The following is a 23,973-nucleotide window of genomic DNA, read 5'->3' as shown; positions in this document are numbered from 1 at the left end:
TATTTTTTAAAAATTAAATGGCATAATTCTCGAGATTTAAATTTTATAATAATATTGATGTGGTCGAATATTTATTTAAAATTATATTATAAATAAATAATTTTTTCTATTGCTATTTTATCTTTTTTATAATATAATGTAAAATTATTTTAAAAGTTACTAAAATTTCATAACTCTTAAATATTAAACAATATAAAATTATATTTTTATATTGGATAAGTCAAATTTTAAAATTAAAAATTGAAAAAAAAATTAAAAAAAAAAGAAAAAACAAACCCACCAGAAAAGGCTTCTCTTTGCTTCTCAGTCTCTCTCTCTCTCTTGAGTTTGACAAAATGGTAATGCAAAAGAAGTGAGTTTTTTTATTTTTATTTTTATTTTATTTATTTTTATTTCCGTTGGTGCCGCCATTGTTCTGTGCGCCTCCATCTTCTTCTTCTCTTCTTCACCACCTAGGGTTATCCAGGTGATTTACAGAGAAGATTCATCTCTGAGTTTCGTTGGGTTTTACGAGGTGGATCCTCTCTCATTTCGCCGCCGGTCAAGCGGTTTCGTTGATTAGTTTCCAATTCGCTATTCTATTCTCCGGCGCCGAGTTTTACACAACGCACTTCTCTCTCTTTCTCTTTACAACTTGATTTGTAACCGATCAAGAAACCGCGTTTTCAGGACACTTTTGTGCTTTTCGTTATCCGGTTAAGAAGGGGTATGGTTGTAAGATTAGGGCAAGGGTGATTGGTTTTTGTGTTTGGAGGGTTTTGGATTTGGATGGCATTGGGGGATTTGATGGCCTCTCGGATTTCTCAATCTTCGCTGGAGGTAGTCTCGAATCACTTGGATGTCTGTGCTTCCAACCACGAGGACGATGGGGATTTGATTTCCTTCAGAAGGGATTCTGAGGCTGCGAGTAGTAGTTATGGCAATGCTGTTGTCACTACTGCCACAACCATGGTTTACTTGCCGCAGACTATGGTGCTATGTGAGCTTCGACACGATGCGTTTGAGGCTTGCGTGCCTGCCGGCCCATCTGATTGCGGATTGGTTTCGAAATGGAGACCGAAAGACCGAGTAAGCCGCTTGTTTCTGTCTGAATTTTTTTTGTTGTTGTTTCCATTTCTTTACTGTTTTTGTCTATAATGACTGGATACACGCTCGATTATTTCAATTTTATTCATGGGGATTTCTCTAGCTTATCATGCTCTAGAGTTTGCGATCCATTGTTCAGTAATGCTACCTTTCGAAGACACCATTGTTGCAGTATGTAGAGCTATCTAAATTTCTTGTCGGGAAAAAAAGGGATTTATCTTAGTTTATTCGGAATATTAGCTGATAACACACGGGAAATTGTATGAAATGATCGATTTGTGCATAGTAGACAGGAAGTTTAGAATGGGGTCCTGTTAATAAGTATCTTAATTATTTGTTGTTCTGTAAATGCATATGGATATGTCTCGTATAACTGACATGAAATGATGAATGCCATTGCTAATACGTCACCTATCCTCACTGAAGTATAACTTGTTTTTTGAATGTGGTGATCTTCTAGGGTGCTTATTTCATTTGATCATGTATTAATTTGAATTCCAATTTAGTTTTGATTGTATAGAGATTCCAGAGCAATCATGATGTTTGTAGGCGCTTGAATGTCGAATGAGTCGTCTATACCTTATTATTCCAGCTTTGAGTCATGCTCTTGGAGGTCACAGTGAACAGTCCACTGCCACCACCACCACCACGACACTCCACACTCATCCACTTAGCCACACTTTTTTGGAACATTTGGACTGAAGTTTTGTTTAAAACTTAATTCGAGCTTATGCACATGACATGTCTCTGCTTCAGTGGCCTTTTATTTTTAACCTTGGTAAAAAAAACTTGAAGATTAACAACATTGTCTGCGATGTTCAAGATTTAATTGTCTATTAATAGGATGAAACCAAAATTTGGAAGTTCTAAATGTAAAAACTTAATCAAATTAATTTGGAAGACAACAAATTACTTAATTGTCAAAGAGGCAGTATTTATCTTTGTTTTGCTGATTCTACAATGAATGAAGTATACAAAGAAAACGAGATGGATACTCTGTTTTACTTTTTTTTTTTTTGAGATAGAAAAGATATGTACTAAATGTTTATTTGTATGGTATAGATATGTACAGGGATCTTTTTGGATGTAATGCCTAGGCAGTATAGTTTTTTATCTAAATTTATGATCCACAAGTAGAAACCTATGTCTCTTTTTTGATGTATGTGATTATAACTGTTAGGCTCTTTTGTAATATTCCATTACCCTGTGCCTCTAAGTTATATGTTCTCATCTTTTGTGGAATACCTATCTCCATTTCTTATAAAAAAATAATATATTTTTTTTTCCTTGCATCTGCATCTTTATTTATGCGGCAATGTCTTTGAGGTGGCTTTTATTCTTCACTCCAATACTGGAAAATTTAATTTAGATTTATAGTCTACTCTTTATCGGGTCTTTCTGTTCCAGCATTTAAGTATGAAACGATTTTCAATAAGTGGCAGGTTGGAGCTTTTATCTCAGTAGGAAATTGGAAGTATTGCTCGAGTCTTTGCAGCATATGTTTAATTGATACATTATTTAATGCAGATGAAGACAGGATGTGTAGCTCTGGTATTATGTTTAAACATCAGCGTTGATCCCCCCGATGTAATTAAGATTTCTCCTTGTGCCAGAATGGAGTGCTGGATAGGTGCATATTGACATCATTACTGCTCTTCTTCTTTAATAAATGCTTCTATTTGAGTTTCCTGTGATTCTGGTCTTTTATTCCTTGATAATATTTTTTTGTTTAATAAATCTGTTACTGTAAATCACTCCAATTGTTGTGATCAGCTATATTGTCAAAAAGTCCATTCTGGTTAAATTTTTTTCTAGGCTTTCAAGGATGTAAAAAGATGTTTATGAATTTCTTTCACTGCTCGTTCATTTCTCTGGAATGTTTATGAGGTTTATCTAGTATACATGAAGTGTAAAAGATGATGAAGCAATGCAGAATTATCATTTATTGAGGATAGTTATTGGCATCAAATGTAAATTTGTATTTCTTGACTATTTGATATATATGTATAAGACATATACAAACATATATGCATATTCATATATTTATCTTGTACACAGCTTTATTCATCATGTAATTCTGCATAATACCTGTCTGCACTGTTAGTACTGTAAATAAATTTTCTTTTGGCTATTTCATACTTTTTATTTGGTTGGAATTCTCTTAAATTTATTTTCACTCAAATAGTAGATGATGATGGCTGTCTTACTGTTTTGAAATCTGCACTATCCATTTCTACAGCTTGATGGAGACAGAAATTAGTGCTTTGGAGTTTAAAACTAACGTTGTTTCTGAATTGGACCTTCTGTGGGTGGACCCTGGTGAATGAACATTGTGCATATTGTCACATTAGGTTAGGCATCATGTTTCCATGTGAAATTGTTCCCCCTAATTTCAGCTCAGCTCTGGTATTTTTCATTTTTACTACTGGTCTTAGGTCTGCCTTGCACTTTCTGTAGATGTTGTTTATGTGTTATTTCCATATCAATGCATTTGATTTCTTAGAAAGTAGAGATAAGATTGTGATAGGAGTCCGGATTCCTATTTCTGTCTTGTTCCAGTTTAAAATTATTTTATATGTCTGTTAATTTTTTTTTTCTTGTTGCAGATCCATTTTCTATGGCACCCCCTAAAGCACTTGAAACTATTGGAAAAACATTGAGTGTGCAGTATGAGAGGTGGCAACCCAGGGTGGAGACGATTAAGCCCAGCACTTTGTATGATTTCTTGTATTGCTATTCTATTTTCTAACTTGATGAGTACGTATGCAGGCTCGCTATAAAGTTCAGCTGGATCCCACCGTGGAAGAGGTAAAAAAGCTTTGTAGTACATGTCGCAAGTATGCGAAGACTGAAAGGGTTCTCTTTCACTATAATGGACATGGTGTTCCAAAGCCAACTGCTAGTGGTGAAATTTGGCTTTTCAACAAGGTCTATATCTTCATATATTCTAGTTTTTATGTCAATCCCTGTTATTGTCTTATTCTCATAGTTTTTCGTGGTGCAGAGTTATACCCAGTATATACCCTTACCTATTAGTGACCTGGACTCATGGTTGAAGACACCTTCAATTTATGTGTTCGACTGTTCTGCGGCTGGGATGATAGTCAATGCCTTCACTGAGGTACTTACTATCAACTATGTTTTCAGTCTTATTTATTGATCTGTTCTAATTTATCATCATCAGGAGCACTACTTTTTCCCCCTTTTTTGACAAGATTCATGTTCATGTTCCATTCTTAATTACTTTAATATGTATTTTTTTTATAGCTTCACGATCCCTCTGGATCAAGGGATTGCATTCTGCTTGCAGCTTGTGAGTCACACGAAACTCTCCCACAAAGAGCTGAATTTCCAGCAGATGTTTTTACCTCTTGCCTTACAACACCGATTAAGATGGCTTTGAGATGGTGAACTTATTCTCTACTATTTATGATTAATACGCCTCTACATAATGTTCATAATTTTAGTGTCCAAGTTTATCTGCATTAGTTATGCCTACCAATTCTTCTTAACTGTATGACTTTGAGTTATAGACGTCGTAAAAAACAAGAGTGAAAGACCTACCCAACCCATCCTTTTACGTATGTGAATTAGGCCCTTGCTCTGGGTCGGCCAAGATTCCTGGTTGAGTAAAAAAAACCCATGATGATATGATTCTAATTGTTCGTGGCATAGTGCCGCAGGACCTTTATTCTGATGGTGGTGGATTGTCAGAGGATATGAGGGATGGTATTAAAATGGAATAATTCCTCGTACAGGTGTGGGCTTACAGGACTAGGGCTCATAAACCCTTTCTTTCATTCATCAATAGGGTCCTGGTTGGTCACTTTTCTGAAACCCTTTCTTTCATTCATCAATAGGGTCCTGGTTGGTCACTTTTCTGAGGTGGATTTAATAAGTGGAAGTCATAGAAAAAAGAGATCTTTCGTAGCTGGTATCATTACTTTGTTTATGACACATGGAAAATAGCCAAATATAAAATATACATTTCATAAAGAAATTCAAACTGGTTGATGTCAATTCAGATATAATAACTGAAGGATTTGAAGAATCAGAAGAATACGAGGGATTTCATGTGGGAGGAGGCCGATTGGCAGGAGCTTTGCATCTGGTTAGTTGGGAGATTGCTTTGTGTTTGTTGGAGTTTGGGGATTTGGGTGCCGATAATATGAGACCCCAAAATGAAACCTTGCTTAGTCGATTTGGGGCAGATTCTTGGATGTTTTTGGTGTCTTGGTGGCGTGGAGTGAGTAGGGATTTTTTTTTGGGGGGGGGGGGGGGGGGGGGGTGAGGAATTTGAGGAGATTTTGCTGAATCCTCTCTTCAGGGTGAAGGCAAAAAAAATTCTTTGGCAGGCTTATTTTCTTTGCTTTTGTATGGGAGATTTGGCTTGAGAGGAATCATAGAATTTTTGGTGAGGGTGGTTGGTCTTTATTAGGTTTTGGTGCCTCTGTTTGGGCTTTTGTGACTAAGGATTTTTGTAATTAGGTTTCACTCTTTTATGGTGGAGACCCTTTTTGTTTATAAGGTATTGGGCTTTTAATCGTTTTCTGGATGTTTACTTATTATGGAATATTTTCTCAGGTTCTGCAAACGTTCACTGCTCCGTGAGTCCCTTGATGATTTACTGATTGATAAAATACCTGGTCGGCAAACAGATCGGAAGACACTTCTTGGGGAATTGAATTGGATTTTCACAGCTGTCACTGATACAATTGCGTGGAATGTTCTGCCTCATGGTATTTTTCAGATTCACTCAACCAATGGTATCCTTCTTTTTCTTTCTTGTCGAAGCTAATGTATTAATTTGGTGCAGATCTATTTCAAAGGTTGTTCAGACAAGATTTGTTAGTTGCCAGTCTGTTCAGAAATTTTTTGCTTGCTGAGAGGATTATGCGATCTGCAAATTGTTCGCCTATTTCACATCCAATATTGCCTTCAACCCATCAGCATCATATGTGGTAGAGTTTCAGAAATCCTTGATAGTTAGGTCTGTTAATGTTTATTGGTTCACTGATCCATTTGTGGACGTTCTGCTTCTTTCAGGGATGCATGGGACATGGCTGCTGAGATTTGTCTTTCTCAACTTCCAGCATTGGTAGAAGATCCTAATTTGGAGTTTCAGGTCAGTCCGTAACAGATGTTTTTCTTATTTGGCCTGTTGGATCTTGGAACGTAAAAATGATTTTGTTGTATTAACAAGAAATCAACTTTTATTGGTTAGTGAAAGTTGCAATTCTAAATTAGCTGGCTGTTTTTCTTATTAATATTCACATAATAACGTATCCCATTTATTAGGGAGAAAGACTAACTAAATCTTAATCCCTAGAAAATTTAAATAATCTAAATACCCCAGATATTAGGTAACAATAATCTAAATAAATCTAACAAGATAAATTAGAGAGGCCAACTATTTCCCTCGTTTAATGGGATTACACAACTATTTCCCTCCTTAAGCTGAGTAATTGATATGATTCATTCTAAGCTTGGACTGGATAGGTTTATATGCTTGCATGACTTCGACGGCGTGACTTCAATGGTAGCTATGGAGGCTCCGAATAAATTTGTCAACAGTAGCTATGAAGGCTCTGAATAAATGACCTATGTGTGGGTTGGTTGTTTTCTCAAGTAACTACATGTTGTATAGATCATTCAATTGCTAGTAATTACAAGTAGTATAGATCATAATTCCTTAGCAAGTCCAATCGTCTGTCTCAAGATTTGGTTCTTTTGAGATTGTCAAGACACTGGAACTCAGATGGTTTGTTGAGAGAGTTCAATTATATCCTCAATCTCTCAATCTCTTCGTTATTGAATCTACTAGTCTCCAAAATTGGTAACTTTTGTTCTAATTTGGGTTCTTTTGTGTTGTCTTCCTTGTTTCCCAAACCATGCTTTTGTGAGCCTCCTCGATTATCATCCCATTCATGGTTTGGAGGTTTTCCATTCAACTTCCAACAACTCTCTTTCGTGTGTCGTGGTTTCTTTTAGTAGGTACACCATGAATTGTCTTTCTTACTCTTCATTGGTTGTCTCCTCCGTTGTGGTTATCTCTTCCATTGTTTCCATCTTTCTATATAGCAAAAACTTATGCATTTAAATTGAATTGTTTATCAAGCATAAGGCTCCGTTTGTTATCTTTTGCTCAAATAAGAGAAATTGTTTCTTCTAGGGATGGTGATTCCTCTTTTCTGATGATTTGTACACGGGCTTGGTCAAACTCGTTGGGCAGACTTACCTAAAAGTCATAAACACGATCTGCTTCAATAAATTTCTTCAGGATTAGGGCATCTGCAGTGTAATTCATCTCGAATACACGATAATAATCGAGTTCCTGCCAAAATGTTTACAAGGCATTGACATATACAGGGACAATTTTTTTCTTCTTGCTTCATGGCTCAAAGTCTTGTTCTTACTTTCATACACCTGAGCAACATCTCTAGCTTTGGAGTAAGTGCGATGAATGGAATCCATTATGACTTGTGCATTTTGTAAAAACATTCATGTATCACTAATGGACGATTCCATAGAATCACGTGAGCTTATCATGGAGTCTTCCTCGCCCCATGCAGTAAATCTGGGATCTGTCTTTGCTTGTCTTGGTCCGAGGTGTTGGAGTTTCCCTTTTCCTTAAGGCATGTCTACACGATTTCAGACCATTTGAGGAAGTTTTTTCTGTTAGTCGATATGATAATCGGGTGGGTTGAAGGTTACCCTTCTTTTGGCCGGTAAGAACTTCCTTTGAGATTTTCAGTACTTCTGACATGATGAACTAGTGGATCTTAATCTAGAGAGCAATTAGTATGAAGCAAAGTCATGACGAGAAGAATCCTGAAGTGGTGGGTTTGTGGAATAGTGATGGTTATGGTGCGTGATGTGACCATGGGCTTGTTGAAGTCATGAAATACCCGTTTAAGTTTAATATGGGCTTGTGGAAAGTTTGAAACGGAAGAGTAGAAATATGGAAACGTAGGCTTTGTATGGGCTAAACAAATTTGGAAACAGTAACTATGAAATGAAATGTGGAATGTTTGCGGAAAGTGTGAGATCCCACATTGGTGGGAAAGGAGAATGAAACATTCCTCATAAGGGTGTGGAAACCTCTCCCTAGTAGATGTGTTTTAAAACCTTGAGGGGAAGCCTAGAAGAGAAAGCCAAAGAGGGCAGTATTCGCTAGCGGTGTAGCTGGGTTATTACAAATGGTATCAGAGTCAGACACTGAACGTCAGGGAGGACGTTGGGCCCCCAAAGGAGTGGTGTGAGATCCCACATTGGTTGGAGAGGAGAACGAAGCCTTCCTTATAAGGTTGTGGAAACCTCTCCCTAGTAGATGCATTTTAAAACCTTGAGGGAAGCCCAGAATGGAAAGCCCATAAAGACAATATCTGCTAGCAGTGTGCTTAGGCGGTTATAGAAAGTTTGATGTGGATGTGGGTTTGCAGAAATCTGGAGGCAATGGCTATGAAACAATGGGTTTGCGGTAGAAACAGTGGGCTGATAGAAAGATTGTGGAAGAGTTGTTTATCGAAAATCTACATAAGAGAGAATCTGCGGAAAGTCTGCAGAAAATCCTGAAAGTCCTTTGGTGAAACTATAGATGATCATCAACAATGAAGGCTTCACCAATTGAGTTAGAGTTTTTGGTTCTAATGATTTTCTAGAATTGAAAGACTTTGATATCATATTACTATTCTAAATACGCTAGATAATGTGTAGCAATAATCTAAATAAATCTCTAAATGCTAGGTAACAATAATCTAAGTTAATCTAAATCCAACCATATAATTTAGAGAGGTCAACTATTTTTCTTATTTAATGGGATTATACAAATATCCTTCGACATAGGTTTCAAAGGAAGGTAAAAATTCCTTGTATTACGTATAAGGTCAAACTCTCCAATGGAACTTACAAAAATAGACCCCAATTTTAGTTAATTATGAAGGGAGTGCATGTAGATGCTAAATTAGCTGGCAATATTTGTCACCTGTGCAAATTTAAAAGGGAACATGAACATTTGATGATTCCAATACTTTTCATCTTTTTTCTGTTTACGGGGAGCATAGTTTGTTATTTCTTTCTTATCAAATGATCTGAAGTTCTGATTTGATAGCATTCATTCATGCTCCTTTGATATTATCTTAAAAGGGTTGCTACATAACAATTGAAGTAAATTTCCATCCCAAAACTAACCCACAAAAGCTAAAAAATTTGTAGCTTGCGGAAGTGTGCTTCAAATTTTGTTCCTAAATGGATATCACTCTGAAAAGGTGAAGTTCTTCCTTCGGAAAATAGCGCATAAAGTCATTAGCACAAGAAAAAATCTTCAAAAGAAGATTGCCTTACATTATTCTTTCTCCAAATTGGTGTCCATTGTGCAAGAACAGAAACAAATCACAAAGTCACTTATTTATGCATGCATATACGCTCAGAACTTCTTGACAATGATTCTCAACTTGACAATAATTCTCAATATATTCGAATGACATCTCACATTTCCTATGGAGGTTAAAGGTCTATTGAACATGGCCTTAATGTACCCCATTCAAGAATGCAAAAACCCTAATACGGAAAAACCTCATCATTACTTTCTTTTGGAATCTGTGGAAAGAAAGAAATCAAGGAATATTCATTTAAAAGACACAAACTTATACAAAACTCTTTGACGATGTTGTTTATCAAGCTATATCTTGGTGTAAGCTTTCTAATATTTTTACTTCCCTCCTTGTAAATTGGGAAGATATTTTATAATCATCATAAATATTACATCATTTTTGTAAATTTCAGTCATTAGGAAAATTGTCTCTTATCAAAAAAGAAAATTGTTCCTGAATGAACAAAGGAAGAAAGTATAGCCCATTTCTTGCGATCGATGAGGGCCACGAGAAGGATTCAAGGCCTACTCGAGGCATCCATTTTTTTGTTGTATTTAGGTGACAAAGACAAGCTGTCTGAATGAAAACTTAATCCTTTCTAGGTCACTTTTGCTTTCAAGTTTATTTGATAAGTTCTTCTGCTAAGCTTCTTCCGATTAACTATGTAGACCAAACCTACCCTCCACTATGTTAATTTTTTCAAGTGATAGTGAAATGGACCGATTAACTATGTTAAGTTTGAGCCCATCAATTTAAAAGCTACAGCCTTGTAGACCGAACCTACCCTCCACTACTTCTAAATCAAGTTCAGAAAAAATCCGATTAACTATGTTAATTTTTTCAAGTGGTAGTGAAATGGACCCAAAATAGGTCCCCCGTTTCCCGCATCTAAAGGTTGTTTAAAATTATCCTCACACATATCTGTTTCACCATTACCAAATTCTATGACTAAAAAGTCATCCTTTAAATCATTAATTAAAATTTCTTCTTTGTAATGTTCCAGCCAAGTCCATTTTTCACGGAACAGTTGAAAGCTTTTGAGGTATGGCTTGATCATGGATCCGAAAGTAAGAAACCCCCAGAACAGTTGCCTATTGTCCTTCAGGTACCAAAAGCCATCATCTTCTTTATTTATTTATTTTCTTTTTTGGTACTTGTCTTTTCTGGATTCTTCTTGTTGAATTTTGTTATTTTTTTGAATTGTGGGCATATGCCTTCTTTTAGTTACTTTTAGCTGCCATTACTTCAAAATGTTAGCATTGTGTCTAGAGGGCTGTTGTACGCTACCCTATTCTCTAATGAAGTTCAGTTATTCATAAAAAAAAAAAAATCAGGTTCTCTATTCCATCATTGTGACTAAATCTTTCCTGCTCAACTTCTTTGTTGGAATTGGAACTGGTTTGATGAAGAGCTATGCAACCTGTCAATGTGAACGGATACTGTCTTGGAGCTTATATTTGAGCAGTGTCTTTAACATTCCCACTCATCATATTTAATCTTGTTCGCAATGTGTATGAAAATGTTGTTTTACCATACTTTTCCATGCTTATTTTTTTACTGGGCTCTGGGACTTTCTACTTTTCTTGTTGGATGCTTGATTTTAGCACAAGACTATTGCCAAACTCTCTTTAAGTTATTGATCCTTAATTTTTGCTGGAAGGACTGCCAAACCAAACTTCTACTAAAAAAATGGAAGAAAACAAGAGCATGCAAAAGAAAAAAAAAGGGACTCCAATAATAAAGAACAAGACAATTTATCTTTTGCTAATCCTTAAGTCTAGACTTGCCCGTATCAAAATCTGTTATGTTCCTTCTTATGCTAACTCTGTTTGTGTATTAATAATATGCATCATTATGGTCATTTTGCACTCGGATGGTGAAGCTGCCATCAATAATATGTGGCGAGATGCTTGTAGAAAAGACCGTTTTCTTTGTCATCCTTGATTTGATTTGTTCTCAATGTATGCTACAGCTATTGATTTCATCCGTCTCCATAGAGTAACCTCGTTTTCCATAGAGTGAACAATTTTTCTTTCTTTTTAATTTTTTCTGTATAATCACAGCAGAGTGACCTTTGTCATAGGTTTTACTCAGCCAAGGACATCGACTCAGAGCGCTGGTTCTTCTTGGTAAATTCCTTGATATGGGACCTTGGGCTGTAGATCTGGTAGTCTCACTCAAGATTTTGCCAATTTTTACTGTGTTTGTTTCTTCTCCTTTTTATACTTCCCTCTCGGGGACAACTATTGCTAGTTGCTAATAAATTTCATGTTAGGCATTGTCTGTTGGAATATTCCCATATGTTCTGAAGCTTCTGCAGACAACAACACCGGAGCTGCGACAAATACTGGTTTTTATATGGACAAAGATTCTTGCCCTAGATAAGGTATAAACATATTTAGGTTATTCTTTTGCAATTGTGACTTGAAAGAAATGGCGGGGATTTTATGGGACAACTAAGATCCCTTTTTTTTAAGAAGTACTTTTTTTGATACTGCTTCGTCTTGGAGGTGCTTAGTTAAGGAAATCTGTAATTACCCACTTTTTGTGGTGCCAACCAGCAAATGTTTTTGCAATTTTGTTCGTTTGTTCTTGGGAGGGTACCTCAATTTTATCATCTCCGCGATTTTGTAAATAATCTTTCTTTAGTGATATGGATTTTGTTCACTTAAATAGTTTTGCAAATGTAAGGATACATGTTATTTGTCCTATCCCTTACGTATGTGTGTCATAGTGATTGTCTTGTACGTATCTGTGTTTTTCGCCATTTCCTTTAAATGGTGTGGAAATTTTAGTTTCATGTCTATGGTCTTTTTACTTTATTTTCTTTCATTTTATTGATTCTCATATCTAATGTTTATGTTTCTCATTAAAAAATCGTAGTATTATGTTTTGGAATAAAATAACTAATATCTAAATCTTCAATCTATTTAGTTCTTTTTTGGTTCTTACCGTAATTATACAGCCCTAATGTGTCATGGTTTGTGTAGATGTATAGAGTGGCTTTTTGAAAATTGTCTTTGAAGATTCATGATCAACATTTTATTTTGTATACCCGTTTGAGTAGGGTTTTCTTTCTAGACAAACCATCAACTGCATTCTTAGAAAAAAATTCAAAGCTACTCATATAAAATGTGTAAAGTCAAATACTTTCCAGAATTTCCGTCTTATCCAACATAATCATAGTTGTAGACAAACAGCCGAACAGTTAGAAATATGAATTAAAGGAGGAGTTGTAGGAATTTCAAAACATTCATGTCCAAAGTTATTTATGGAATAGCCATTTTGGTTTCTGAAATCAACAAATGACGAGGGTATATTTGAACAACGGTATGCCACATGGCTTGTTTGAAAATAAACTCTTTTTAGAGGACAAATATGATAATTTTTAATAAAAGTATTTGTGTTTGAATTGTCAATTTTTAGTTTCATAATACTCTTACCCTAGATTTTCTCTAAAGAATATGGAATCCTTCTTCTTGGTTCATATTGAGAAGTTGGTCTATTGGGCGACTTTTAGCTTGTCGAAAATTCTTTCATGCTGTTTTTTCCTTTTGAATCTCTCTCTATGCCATTCATTTTCTTCCACCTTTGTTGTGGGCAAATTATTCTGTATGGTAACTATGACTCTTCTGGAATGGCAGTCTTGCCAGGTTGATTTAGTAAAAGATGGTGGCCATACATACTTCATCCGCTTTCTTGATACTTTGGAAGCTTACCCAAAACAGCGTGCAATGGCTGCATTTGTTTTAGCTGTAATTGTTGATGAACACAGGCGAGGCCAGGAAGCATGCATTGAAGCAAATTTAATCCATGTTTGTTTGAAGCATCTTCGGAATAAAACACCGATTGATGGACAAACTGAGCCCCTATTTCTTCAATGGCTATGTCTTTGTCTGGGGAAACTGTGGGAAGACTATATAGATGCGCAAATAATAGGATTGCAGGCTGATGCCCATGCTGTCTTCACTTCTTTGTTGGCTGAGCCCCAACCAGAGGTTCATAATTTATTTTCTGTCCTCTATACTTTTTGGATATTTTAGTGTCCTTAGGCCTAAAGTGTATATCTCAAATGTAGCTTTCAATTTCAGGTTAGGGCTTCAGCAATTTTTGCACTTGGTACCCTACTTGATGTATGGAGCGATTCATCTAGAGATGGCGTTGGTGACGATGATTGTGATGATGATGAAAAGATTAGGGCTGAAACCAGTATTGTTGGAAGTCTATTAAGTGTTGTTTCAGATGGAAGTCCACTTGTTAGGGCTGAGGTTGCTGTTGGTATGAGCTCGTTCCCCCATTTTCTGCTTATATTTTTGCTGCCTCTGGGTGGTTAATTCGAATTCTGTTGCTAGATCTGTTCAAATGAAAATTTGGTTGAAAAATTTGAAGGCCCTTTGTAATGTTCTTGGCATTTGGCCAGCTTTCTTCCCCTCTTTTTTGTGAATAGATCTTGAATAATTTTTTCTTATTTGACATAAAGTAGATTGGGTTGAACTGTGTGGTGACGTCTGGAAATAGTAAGAATCAGCCACTGTACATCATAGTTTTTGTGCCTTTTGAGGTTCGCAGTTGTTGAATGTCGGATACGATTAGGAGTTTATTATCCTATCATAGATTGTAATACAATCTGACTTTGTCGATGTCTACGACTTCCCAGTATGCATTCAGTGGGCTTATTGTTGAGATCTTGTATGCTGTAACCTAGGGGTTTCTGGTCTGAACTTTTATTGACGATGTATACTGTTTTAGAGAGCACACACTGCAACCTCCAAAATCAAGGCTGTGTATCATTAGTTTTATTCTTTCACTAATAGGTTTTCTGTCTCTTGAAAAATCAGTTTGGGTTTTTAGTTGGGTGCGCTGGATATGTGCTGTGTTTTGACTCGTAATGATTTCAAAATGTTTGTGCTTTTACAGCCCTTGCTCGCTTTGCCTTTGTCCACAACAAGCACCTCAAGTCAATTGCTGCGACATATTGCAAGCCCCACTGTAATTCTTTATTAAGTTCTCTACCCTCCTTGGCTCACCTAAGAAGTACGGGAGCTGCTTATACTAATTCGAATCAACACATGCCTCATGCAAGCATTGTTTCCTCTCAAATTGGCCCATTGTTGAGATTTGGAAATGAAAACTCACCTTTAGTTAGAGATGGAAGGGTCTCCACCAGTAGTCCTCTTGCTAATACTGGAGTGATGCATGGATCTCCACTTTCAGATGATTCATATCAGCCTTCGGATTCTGGAGTTTTGCATGAAGATACAGTGAGCAATGGTGCCGTTAATCATTCATTGCCCAAACCTCTAAATAATGCATTGTATTCACAATGTGTTTCGACTATGTGTACTTTAGCCAATGACCCATCTCCTCGTATTGCAAGCCTTGGTAGGCGGGTTTTGTCAATTATTGGTATTGAACAAGTTGTTACAAAACCTGTAAAATCCAATAACAGCGGTCTTAAGCCTACTGATGGGACAGCAGCATCTCAGCCTCCTAGTTTTGCTGGATTAGCTCGTTCATCTTCATGGTTTGATATGAATGGAGGTATGGTTACTTTGGTTGACTCTGCATTATATACCATTGCATATCAATTTTAAAAAACTTGAGTCATTATTAGTGCTTCGATTAACTTGAATGCTGATTATTTCTTCTGTGTTGCTGGTGCTTATAATTGTGACTTCGTCCCCATTTTCTTCCTGATTTTGAAAATGTGGTTCTATGTTCAGGTCATTTGCCTTTAACTTTCCGTACTCCTCCAGTCAGCCCTCCCAGACCAAGTTACTTGACGGGCATGCGAAGAGTTTGCTCATTAGAGTTCCGTCCTCAGCTAATGAATTCTCCTGACTCGGGGTTAGCTGATCCACTATGGGGCTCAGGTGGAACTTCAGGAACATCTGAGCGCAGTTTTCTTCCACAATCAACCATTTATAACTGGAGTTGTGGCCATTTCTCAAAGCCTCTTCTCACTGCTGCTGAAGATGGTGAAGAAATATTTACTAGAAGAGAGGAGAGGGAGAAATTTGCACTGGAACGTATAGCAAAATGCCAACATTCTCGTAGGCCACTTGTTCAATTTTAATTTTATTCACTATATTCAGTTTTCTCGTCGCTGAATTTAATAGAGGATCTTTCTTTTGTCTTCTCTTCTTTCTTTTTTTAAAATAAAATATTCATCAGCTGTTAGTAAGCTGAGCAACAATCCAATTGCTAGCTGGGATACAAAGTTCGAAATGGGCACAAAAAAATTATTGCTGCAACCATTCTCACCCATCGTTGTTGCTGCCGATGAGAAAGAACGAATTAGGTATGGGTTGCTTTCATTTATTTACTTCTTGCTGCAGAAAATTTCTAGTAGATTGTGTTGCTGACTCAAGATAGAAATAGATAACCTTTACATTTGCTCAATTCCAAGTCACGTATGGAAAAACATTTAGTTTCTAGCTCTACCATTTGTCTATTGTCCTTATTTCGTTTTGGAGACTACTAAAAAATTGGAAGTCAGTTTTAGGTCACACATCAAAACAAGTGTGGTTCATCTATTGTTCAAGGCTTTTCCCTAACCATTTTACAGGTTGTTACCCTCTAACTTTTTGGCATGTCTCCAGGGTCTGGAATTACGAAGAACCTGCCCTACTCAACAGTTTTGACAACCATAATTTTCTTGACAAAGGGATTTCGAAACTCTGTCTTGTGAATGAGCTTGATGATAGTTTGCTTTTGGCTGCTTCATGTAATGCTTTCTTTTTCCTGCAATTTTTTTTTATTAATTTTCAGGGTCGTAGTCATATAATTTTTGAGTTTCATTAGTGTGCCTTACTTCAACTTTTCTGATATTCCTCAGGCGATGGAAGTATTCGTATTTGGAAAGATTACACTCTGAAGGGAAAACAGAAGCTTGTAACTGCATTCTCCGCAATCCAGGGGCACAAACCTGGTGTTCGTAGTGTAAATGCTGTTGTGGATTGGCAACAACAATCTGGATATCTCGTATGTATTTAATTTAGATTCTATCACCCGCTATTCCTAAAAAACGCAGAGAATAGAAATATATATATATTTATTGTTTCTTGTTGGTATATTAGCGAAGGTCTTTGTGTTTTGTTATCTGGTTTGCAGTATGCTGCTGGGGAGACATCGGCGTCTATTATGCTTTGGGACCTTGACAAGGAGCTGCTTGTTAAGCCTATTCCTTCATCATCAGATTGCAGCATCTCAGCATTGGTGAGTTTCACTTTTCACACTACTTTTGGATATAGCAGGTTACGCCTATTTTGAGTCATCTTGAACTGCTTATAAACATGGCTTATTATCATACTTCTAATGCATTGCTTTGTGAATAATTGGGAATTGTTTTGAGAGTTGATAGTCGAATGGTTAGTCTTTGTTTGGTGATCTTTTTTCTTCTCCTCTCTTTGCCTTTAATATTTATACTTGCTAAGCTTATATTTTGCTTTAGCTTTCGACATTGTTAGTTCTGTTTTAAATGCTTAGTTTTATGAAGCTTGTTATATATGCACATATATTTAAAGAACTCTTATTTTCATGCTTTTGCAGTGTGCTTCTCAAGTTCATGGGGGTCAGTTTGCAGCTGGTTTCTTAGATGGTTCTGTTAAGCTTTATGATGCTCGCACTCCTGAAATGTAAGCATATTTTCTCTTCTCGATGCATTTGTATGAATAAAGTCATCAATTGGTTAAGTTTTTCATGACTTGCTCGTACCCCTGAAATGCAAGCTTTTTTTTAATGTTTGTCATGAAACTAATCAGTGTTGTGTTTAAGGAGGGGTCAAATAAGGAACTCAGAGGACTTATAGTTTTCTACCATTCACTGGGAGACGAGAATTGATAATATAAGAAAGACGTAGATGTATAAAATGAATTAAATGGTTCATTGTTCAATATGTTGTAGTCCTAATTTTTCTTATCGTTTTTGTTTATGTTAAATTAAATATTTTCTGAAAACGTCGTAATAAGAAAAATTTTCACAATAAGACTTGTAAATGTTGTGAAATTGTTACATCGAACCCAATTTTTGTGTAATATTTTGCGTGGATATCACTTACTATCCCTCTTATCTTAATTCGTAGGCTTGTCTGCACGATGCGCCCACATATTCAAAAAGTAGAGAAGGTCGTTGGGATTGGCTTTCAGCCTGGACTCGATTCGTCAAAGGTGAACAAATTTCTTGGCTGTTGCTTCAGTATTATTGAAGTGTAAATTTTAATGCTTCTTTCAATGTGCCTTCCAGATCGTCAGTGCCTCTCAGGCCGGTGATATTCAGTTTCTGGATATCAGAAATCAGAGGGACAAATATCTAACCATCGATGCTCACCGAGGTTCACTTACAGCATTAGCCGTTCATAGACATGCTCCTATCTTGGCTAGTGGCTCGGCGAAACAGCTGATTAAGGTTTTCAGTCTAGATGGCGATCAACTAGGCACCATTAAATACCATCCTACCTTCATGCCCCAGAAGATTGGTTCTGTAAGCTGTCTTACCTTTCACCCGTACGAGGAGCTGCTTGCTGCTGGAGCATCAGATGCTTGTGTATCTATTTATGCAGATGACACCTCTCAAAGATGATGAGATCGATTTCCGAGTGTCAGGTTGGACACTGAAGTGGTATGTGCGCATCGATTTTATTATGGGTTGTTTATGCAGTTCCATATTGTCCTTGTCATTGTTTATGCAGTTCCATCGAGTGCGATTCGACGACATGTTGAGCTGCCCCATTCTTTGCTTTTAGCGCGTGGAAACCTCCATCATCGACAGTGTAAGCTATAAATTTATTGGCTTCTGATGTACAGGTTCACAGCTGATGAGGAAGAAAAATCCATCTATTTATTGGGGCTTTGGCAAATAAATCTATTGTATAGTTTAGGTGGGTGTAAATATTTCCATTGTTCATCCTCTCTTCTGGTGTGTTTGTCGTTCAATTTGTAAAAGGCTGTCGACTCTTTTTATCGTTTTCGTTGTCGTAGCATTGCATATGGACGTCGCGATTATCTCCTGAAATGCTGGAGTTCGTTGCGACCATATTCGATTAGTGTTGAATTATTGGTTTCACTTTTCCCCTTCATTAACCACTATGTAACTTGTAATTATGTTGCATAGTTTGATCTGTTTTTTTCTTGTTGATTTTGTGAATATATAATGCTTGATCTTTTCATTTTCCCTTCTGAGTTTCTACTACAGATTGGATTCATTAGCCATTGCAAAGCATAGTGATCAACGAGGTACTTGTACTCGTGAACGAGCTTAGGGTCTTATTTCAACGTTCTCAAAAAATCTTTTGTGCGTAGGATTTCATTCGGTTAAGGTCTCGTTTTATAACGTTTTCGTTTTTGGTTCTTGTTTCTTATTTACTTTCATCAGTGATCCTTTAGTTATTATTATTTTTATCAACTCTGATTTTCCCTAAATTTTGGTACATTTTTAACTTTTTTTTTATCAAGTAAATAATTTATTTAAATATTTCCCGTTTGCCTTTTATTTTCATTTCTTTATTCTGTTTTTTTAGATTGATTTGTGCATCCTCGAAAAACAATGAACTTTTAAGGGAAAAAATAATATAAAAAATAAAGTTTATTATAGTATTAATGAAATGTGAGTATGTTCGATTGTCTCTCCTTAAATGAATCTTGTTACAAAGTTCACGTAAAAATATACATATCAGCCATGTATTGTGTCATAAATGAACTCATTGCTTTATTCTTCTTGACTGACTATGATGAGCTTTCACTCTCTTCGAAGTCTAAAAGTTTGCGGATAAATAAAGAATTACATTGTATGATAATTAAGGCGTGTCTTGTGAGTTACGTCAAATGCCTATATGTCTACCCTATTCGGTTTCTTGATTCCGAGACAAAGGCCTCCTCTTTTCGACTGCTCTTCCCGAAGTGAGCGAATTGCATGTAGAGACAGGTCCGAGTTATTTGGGTTTTGTCTTCAACGCCACGGATTGATTTTGTCTCACACTTGGCTCCTCTCTGTCCCTCTGCACCTGAGCAACAAGAGCCTGATATTGTGAGTCACTCGCTTCGTCGGAAGCCAGAAGACATAAGTCTATTATTTCTATAATCGCTTACCTTCATACCAATATGAAACACAATTTTTACAAATAAACTATGATTTTTCAAGTAGGGTGCTTTTTAAATTCATTATAGTGATCTCCTGCCATTATATTTCCCCAATCCTGCACTTGTTTCTTGAAGTAAACAATCTAAAAAGCATGTCAAGTTAAACTCACCCTAAACCCTAAATTAGTACAAAACACAATCGAAAACCCTCTAACTTTGGGAAAATCATTTTAAACTCACACAAATTATAGAACTCATATCAAACTCACCTAACCTAAGTCATAAGATGTGAGATCACACGTCGGTCGGTTGGAGAGAGGAACGAAACATGAACAAAACATTTCTTATAAGAGTGTATAAACCTCTCCCTAACAAAAGAAAAGTCAAAAGAAGACAATATCTACTAGCCGAGTCAGTTAGATAAAAGCAAGAACAGATGTGAAAGAAACCCAAAACCCAATGGCAGGGATAAAGTAAAAGAAAATGAAGTATCTGACCTGAAAAAGAAGCAGAAGCAGAAGCAGAAGCCAAGTCATTAAGGTGCAGAGGTCAAGATGGGGAAGAGGGGCACATGAAGAACCAACTCTTACACGAGCATTTTGGGTTGAGTCAGTACAGCACGTGCCCTGCTTCTCCATCTTGCTCTTCACACACCTTCTCAGATTCATAGCAGAAGTGGGTGTGTTTAGTTCTGCTGCTACAAATTAATTAAAGGCCTTACTTGGGAGTGGGACCTCAAACCTTAGCTACCTGCCCTATCCACAACTTGGAACTTATAGGACCACCCCCTTATCTTCTTCTCTTATTTTCTATAACCTATACTTTTTTCGTGCCTCAAAATCTAACTCTACCAACATATTTTTGGGTTAAAATAACTTTCGACGTTTCACTTTAGTTTCTGTACTTTCAAGTGTCCAAATTAAGTCTACCGCTAACAGATTTTGTCCTATTTCGGCTTTCCCTTCCGAGTTTCCCCTCAAAATTTTTAAAACATGTCTGCTAGTGAGAGATTTCCACACCCTTATAAAAATGTTTCGTTTCTCCCTCCAACCGATATGGGATCTCACATAAAGGTAGTCCTCCTTTTTTATTTTTTTGAGTAAATTTGTATTTAACTTAGAACAAATTATAATTTAAAGTGAATATGTATAATATATGTATATATACACACGAAAAATTAGCTATAAATTAAGGGTTTAAAGTTTTTTCTAATTTTATTCTCGTTACCTTTTCACTTTGAACTTTATACTTAGGGTTGTCGAACTTAGTTTGAGTTGAGATATATGAGTTAAAAAAAATCGTTTAGATTTGGTCTCTTAAATTTATTTTTTGAGTTGAAGTGGAGCGGGAGAGATTTATGAACCTCTCACCTCTTGATCGAATGTATATACTTTGACGAGTTGAACTATTGTGCTACATTTAGATCGACTCAACTTTCAATAGTTGAATTTAACAATTGATTTGGTGGAGGATCATATCATCCGACCTTTGACATGATATTTGTACGCTATCAAATGAGTTGGGTAGAATTTTTTTGTACAATAAATGTGAGATGTGAAAAATTTGAACCTCTAATCTCAAACGAAAAATTATAGGTCGATTACTAGTGAGCTATTATAATAGTCTAACCCACTACTAGCCGATATTGTTTTTTTTGGGTTTTCTCTTTCGGACTTGGTTTTTAAAATGCGTCTAAAAACTTTGAAGGGAAGCTCGAAAAGGAAAGCCGAAAGAGGACAATATCTGCTAGCGGTGGACTTAGATTGTTACATATACTCACATTAACAACTATGCTCGGATAATGAGAGTTGACACTACTAGATGTATAGCACATGTACTAAGTAGTTCATGAACAAGTTTCTCTATATGCTAAATAATATAATTCAAGCTATGATTAGTTTAATCGATTAGAAGTTTAAATTCTCAAACCTATATGTTAGGAAAAAGATAGCGTTATATATTACAACGATATTATTGGATTATAGGGTTTAAAAGAGCCAATGTAATAGAAACATTATCAAGTGGGCAGGATTAAATTTGATAGCAAAGTGTACAAAACAGCTTAAATTGACAAATCATGTTGTGTTCTTTTCAAATCTTAGGTGGGTTTTCCAACATTTGCCTATGTTTTTTGAGCTGCTTCTGACCACAGAACATGCAATTGTTTATGTCTTTATCTTATGAAATGTTGCTGTCTCAAATCTCCCAATCTTCATTATTGTTTCTTTCTATAAATAATATCATACAATAATGAATAAAAAAGTCAAATCTAAGCTTATTATCGATCACTATAAATGTCTCGATTACAAATTTTCAAGTAATATATTTTGCACGGTTAGAAATCACGACTCTCCACAATGGTATAATATCCACTTTGAGCTTCCCCTAAAGATCTTAGACCAATGGAGGTAGTATTCCGCATTTATAAACTCATGATCTTTCACTAAATTAACCAAGGTGGGACTCACTCTCAATAATCCTCAACAATCCTTCCCTCGAACAAAGTACATTATAAACCTCCTCTGAGGCTTATGGAGTTCTCGAATAGCCTCCCCTTAATCGAGACTCGACTATTTTCTCTGGAGCCCTAGAACAAAGTAACACCCTTTGTTCGATATGTTAGTCACTTTTTACTACCCCTTCGAGGCTCACAATTCTTTGTTCGATATTTGAGGATTCTATTGTCATGACTAAGTTTTGGGTATGACTCTAATACCATGTGTTGGTTGAATGACACTATGACCTATATGGGTCATGACCTCATTATACACATCTATAAATACTTGAGGTCGTGACCCAATAGTATCATTCAACCTAACATATATTTACCAACAAGATATACAATGATTCAATCATAAATCTGTACTAAACAATGTTAAATATTATTAATTGTTCATAACAGTAGTTACCTTTCATGATCTTTCTTACATTAGAAACGGTTTCGAGACCATTTAAAATGTTCGAAATGAGCCAATCGAGCTAACTGAAGTTATACCGAGCCTATGCAAACCACGTGTGGCCATGTTCTTGTATTTGGGTGTTTTCCTAGAAAGGCCTTCATCAGGTCCAATTCCTCTTAGCCCATGATGAATTCAATCAATCTTCGTCAATGGGCTCATTGCAGTCCAATGCCAAGACCGAACAAGAAGGGAACTAATTTTTTTTTTAAATAAAAAAAAAAAAGATTTTAATATCACGGGATGAACCTAATATCACACAATGAAATTCACTCATTTTTGTGTAAGGCGAGTAAGAACTTGAAGAATAGGGTCCTCTCTCGAGGGCTTGACAGAGATTTGACTTATAGTTAGATCATATATAAATTGTTCATTAGATAATTAGTGGTATTTAAGGTGTAACATGTAATTAAAGATTAAATCAAAAATTTTAAAACTATAGATATGAAGCTAAAATTCTTGATATTGTCCACTTTGAGCATAAACTCTGAGGCTTTGCTTTAGGGTTCCCCAAAAGGCCTCCGATGTGGGACTTTCATCATCCAACACCTCCCCTTATAAAACTATAGATATGAAGGCCTCCAATGTGGGACTTTCATCATCCAACACCTCCCCTTATAAAACTATAGATATGAAGCTAAAATTCTTGATATTGTCCACTTTGAGCATAAACTCTCATGGCTTTGCTTTAGGGTTTCCCCAAAAGGCCTCCGATGTGGGACTTTCATCATCCAACACCTCCCCTTAATCGAGGCTCGACTCCTTTGGAGTCCTTAGGGTTCCCCAAAAGGCCCTTTGTTCGACATTCGAGGATTTGCCAATCTATTGGCACGGCTAAGTTTAGGGCATGGCTCTGATACCATGTTAGACGAACACGACTCTTCACAATGGTATGATATTGTCCACTTTGAGCATAAACTCTCATGGTTTTGCTTTAGGGTTCCTCAAAAGGCCTCATACCAATGAAGTTAGTATTCCTCAGTTATAAACGGATGATCATTCCCTAAATTAGCCGATGTGGAACTTTCATCATCCAACACTTACTACTATAGAACTATCCCGACCCTCGATAATTTAATTAACCTAAATTGTACGAGTGATTTGCAAATAAGCCCCTATACTTGTAGGAAATTTACTTTCTTTTTAACTATAATATCATGCTTGATATCAAGATTGGCATGAATAATTATTGAAAAGTTAATTAATCATCAACCATTTTTCAATCATTTCTTTTTGCAGTCTTTGATTCAAACTTTGTTTCATGCTCCAATTGAAGTTTTCTTCTAATGATTATCTTTGTTTTTTTGTTTCTGATTCAAAGTCAATACAATGGACGGTCGTGATGAACTGAGAACGTGAACATACAATGGGGTCGGAATACCCGATAACTTACGGCACAAAAAAAAAAAAAAAAAAAAAAAAAAAAAAAAAAAAAAAAAAAAAAAAAAAAAAAAAAAAAAAAAAAAAAAAAAAAAAAAAAAA

General features: G+C 36.1%; 1 protein-coding gene across 5 annotated transcripts; it reads left to right on the top strand.

Moving 5' to 3' along the window:
- The first annotated feature begins 340 nt into the window (after nucleotides 1–340).
- On the top strand, nucleotides 341–18,588 carry LOC111465905 (regulatory-associated protein of TOR 1-like). 5 transcript variants are annotated; one of them, XM_023110363.1, is made up of 24 exons: nucleotides 342–1,068; nucleotides 2,614–2,716; nucleotides 3,693–3,775; nucleotides 3,856–4,014; nucleotides 4,091–4,207; nucleotides 4,354–4,493; nucleotides 5,671–5,825; nucleotides 5,903–6,047; nucleotides 6,133–6,211; nucleotides 10,462–10,563; nucleotides 11,542–11,625; nucleotides 11,734–11,844; nucleotides 13,103–13,456; nucleotides 13,550–13,736; nucleotides 14,376–14,999; nucleotides 15,182–15,511; nucleotides 15,633–15,759; nucleotides 16,061–16,185; nucleotides 16,297–16,442; nucleotides 16,572–16,676; nucleotides 17,010–17,095; nucleotides 17,542–17,626; nucleotides 17,703–18,077; nucleotides 18,263–18,588. In XM_023110363.1, exons 1-23 carry the CDS (start codon nucleotides 769–771, stop codon nucleotides 18,036–18,038), a joined length of 4,083 nt encoding a protein of 1,360 aa, XP_022966131.1. In that variant the 5' UTR covers nucleotides 342–768; the 3' UTR covers nucleotides 18,039–18,077; nucleotides 18,263–18,588. The 5 variants fall into 5 exon arrangements, with proteins under 5 accessions (XP_022966132.1, XP_022966131.1, XP_022966130.1 ...); XM_023110362.1 differs by having other exon boundaries at nucleotides 18,148–18,588; XM_023110364.1 differs by having other exon boundaries at nucleotides 341–1,068; nucleotides 11,522–11,587; nucleotides 17,703–18,588.
- Nucleotides 18,589–23,973: the final 5,385 nt, after the last annotated feature.

The sequence above is a fragment of the Cucurbita maxima genome, unplaced genomic scaffold, assembly GCF_002738345.1.
Source record: "Cucurbita maxima cultivar Rimu unplaced genomic scaffold, Cmax_1.0 Cma_Scf00030, whole genome shotgun sequence".
In the NCBI taxonomy this organism is placed as follows: Eukaryota; Viridiplantae; Streptophyta; class Magnoliopsida; order Cucurbitales; family Cucurbitaceae; genus Cucurbita; species Cucurbita maxima.
The sequence above is the reverse complement of the archived record's forward strand: the minus strand, read 5'-3'. Positions and strand labels throughout refer to the sequence as shown.

Coding starts and splice junctions, on each gene's coding strand:
- LOC111465905 (XM_023110363.1), top strand. CDS start 769: ATGGCATTGGGGGATTTGATGGCCTCTCGGATTTCTCAATCTTCGCTG. Junction 4,015..4,090: donor AAATTTGGCTTTTCAACAAG/GTCTATATCTTC, acceptor TTCGTGGTGCAG/AGTTATACCCAGTATATACC. Junction 17,096..17,541: donor GATGCTCGCACTCCTGAAAT/GTAAGCATATTT, acceptor CTTAATTCGTAG/GCTTGTCTGCACGATGCGCC.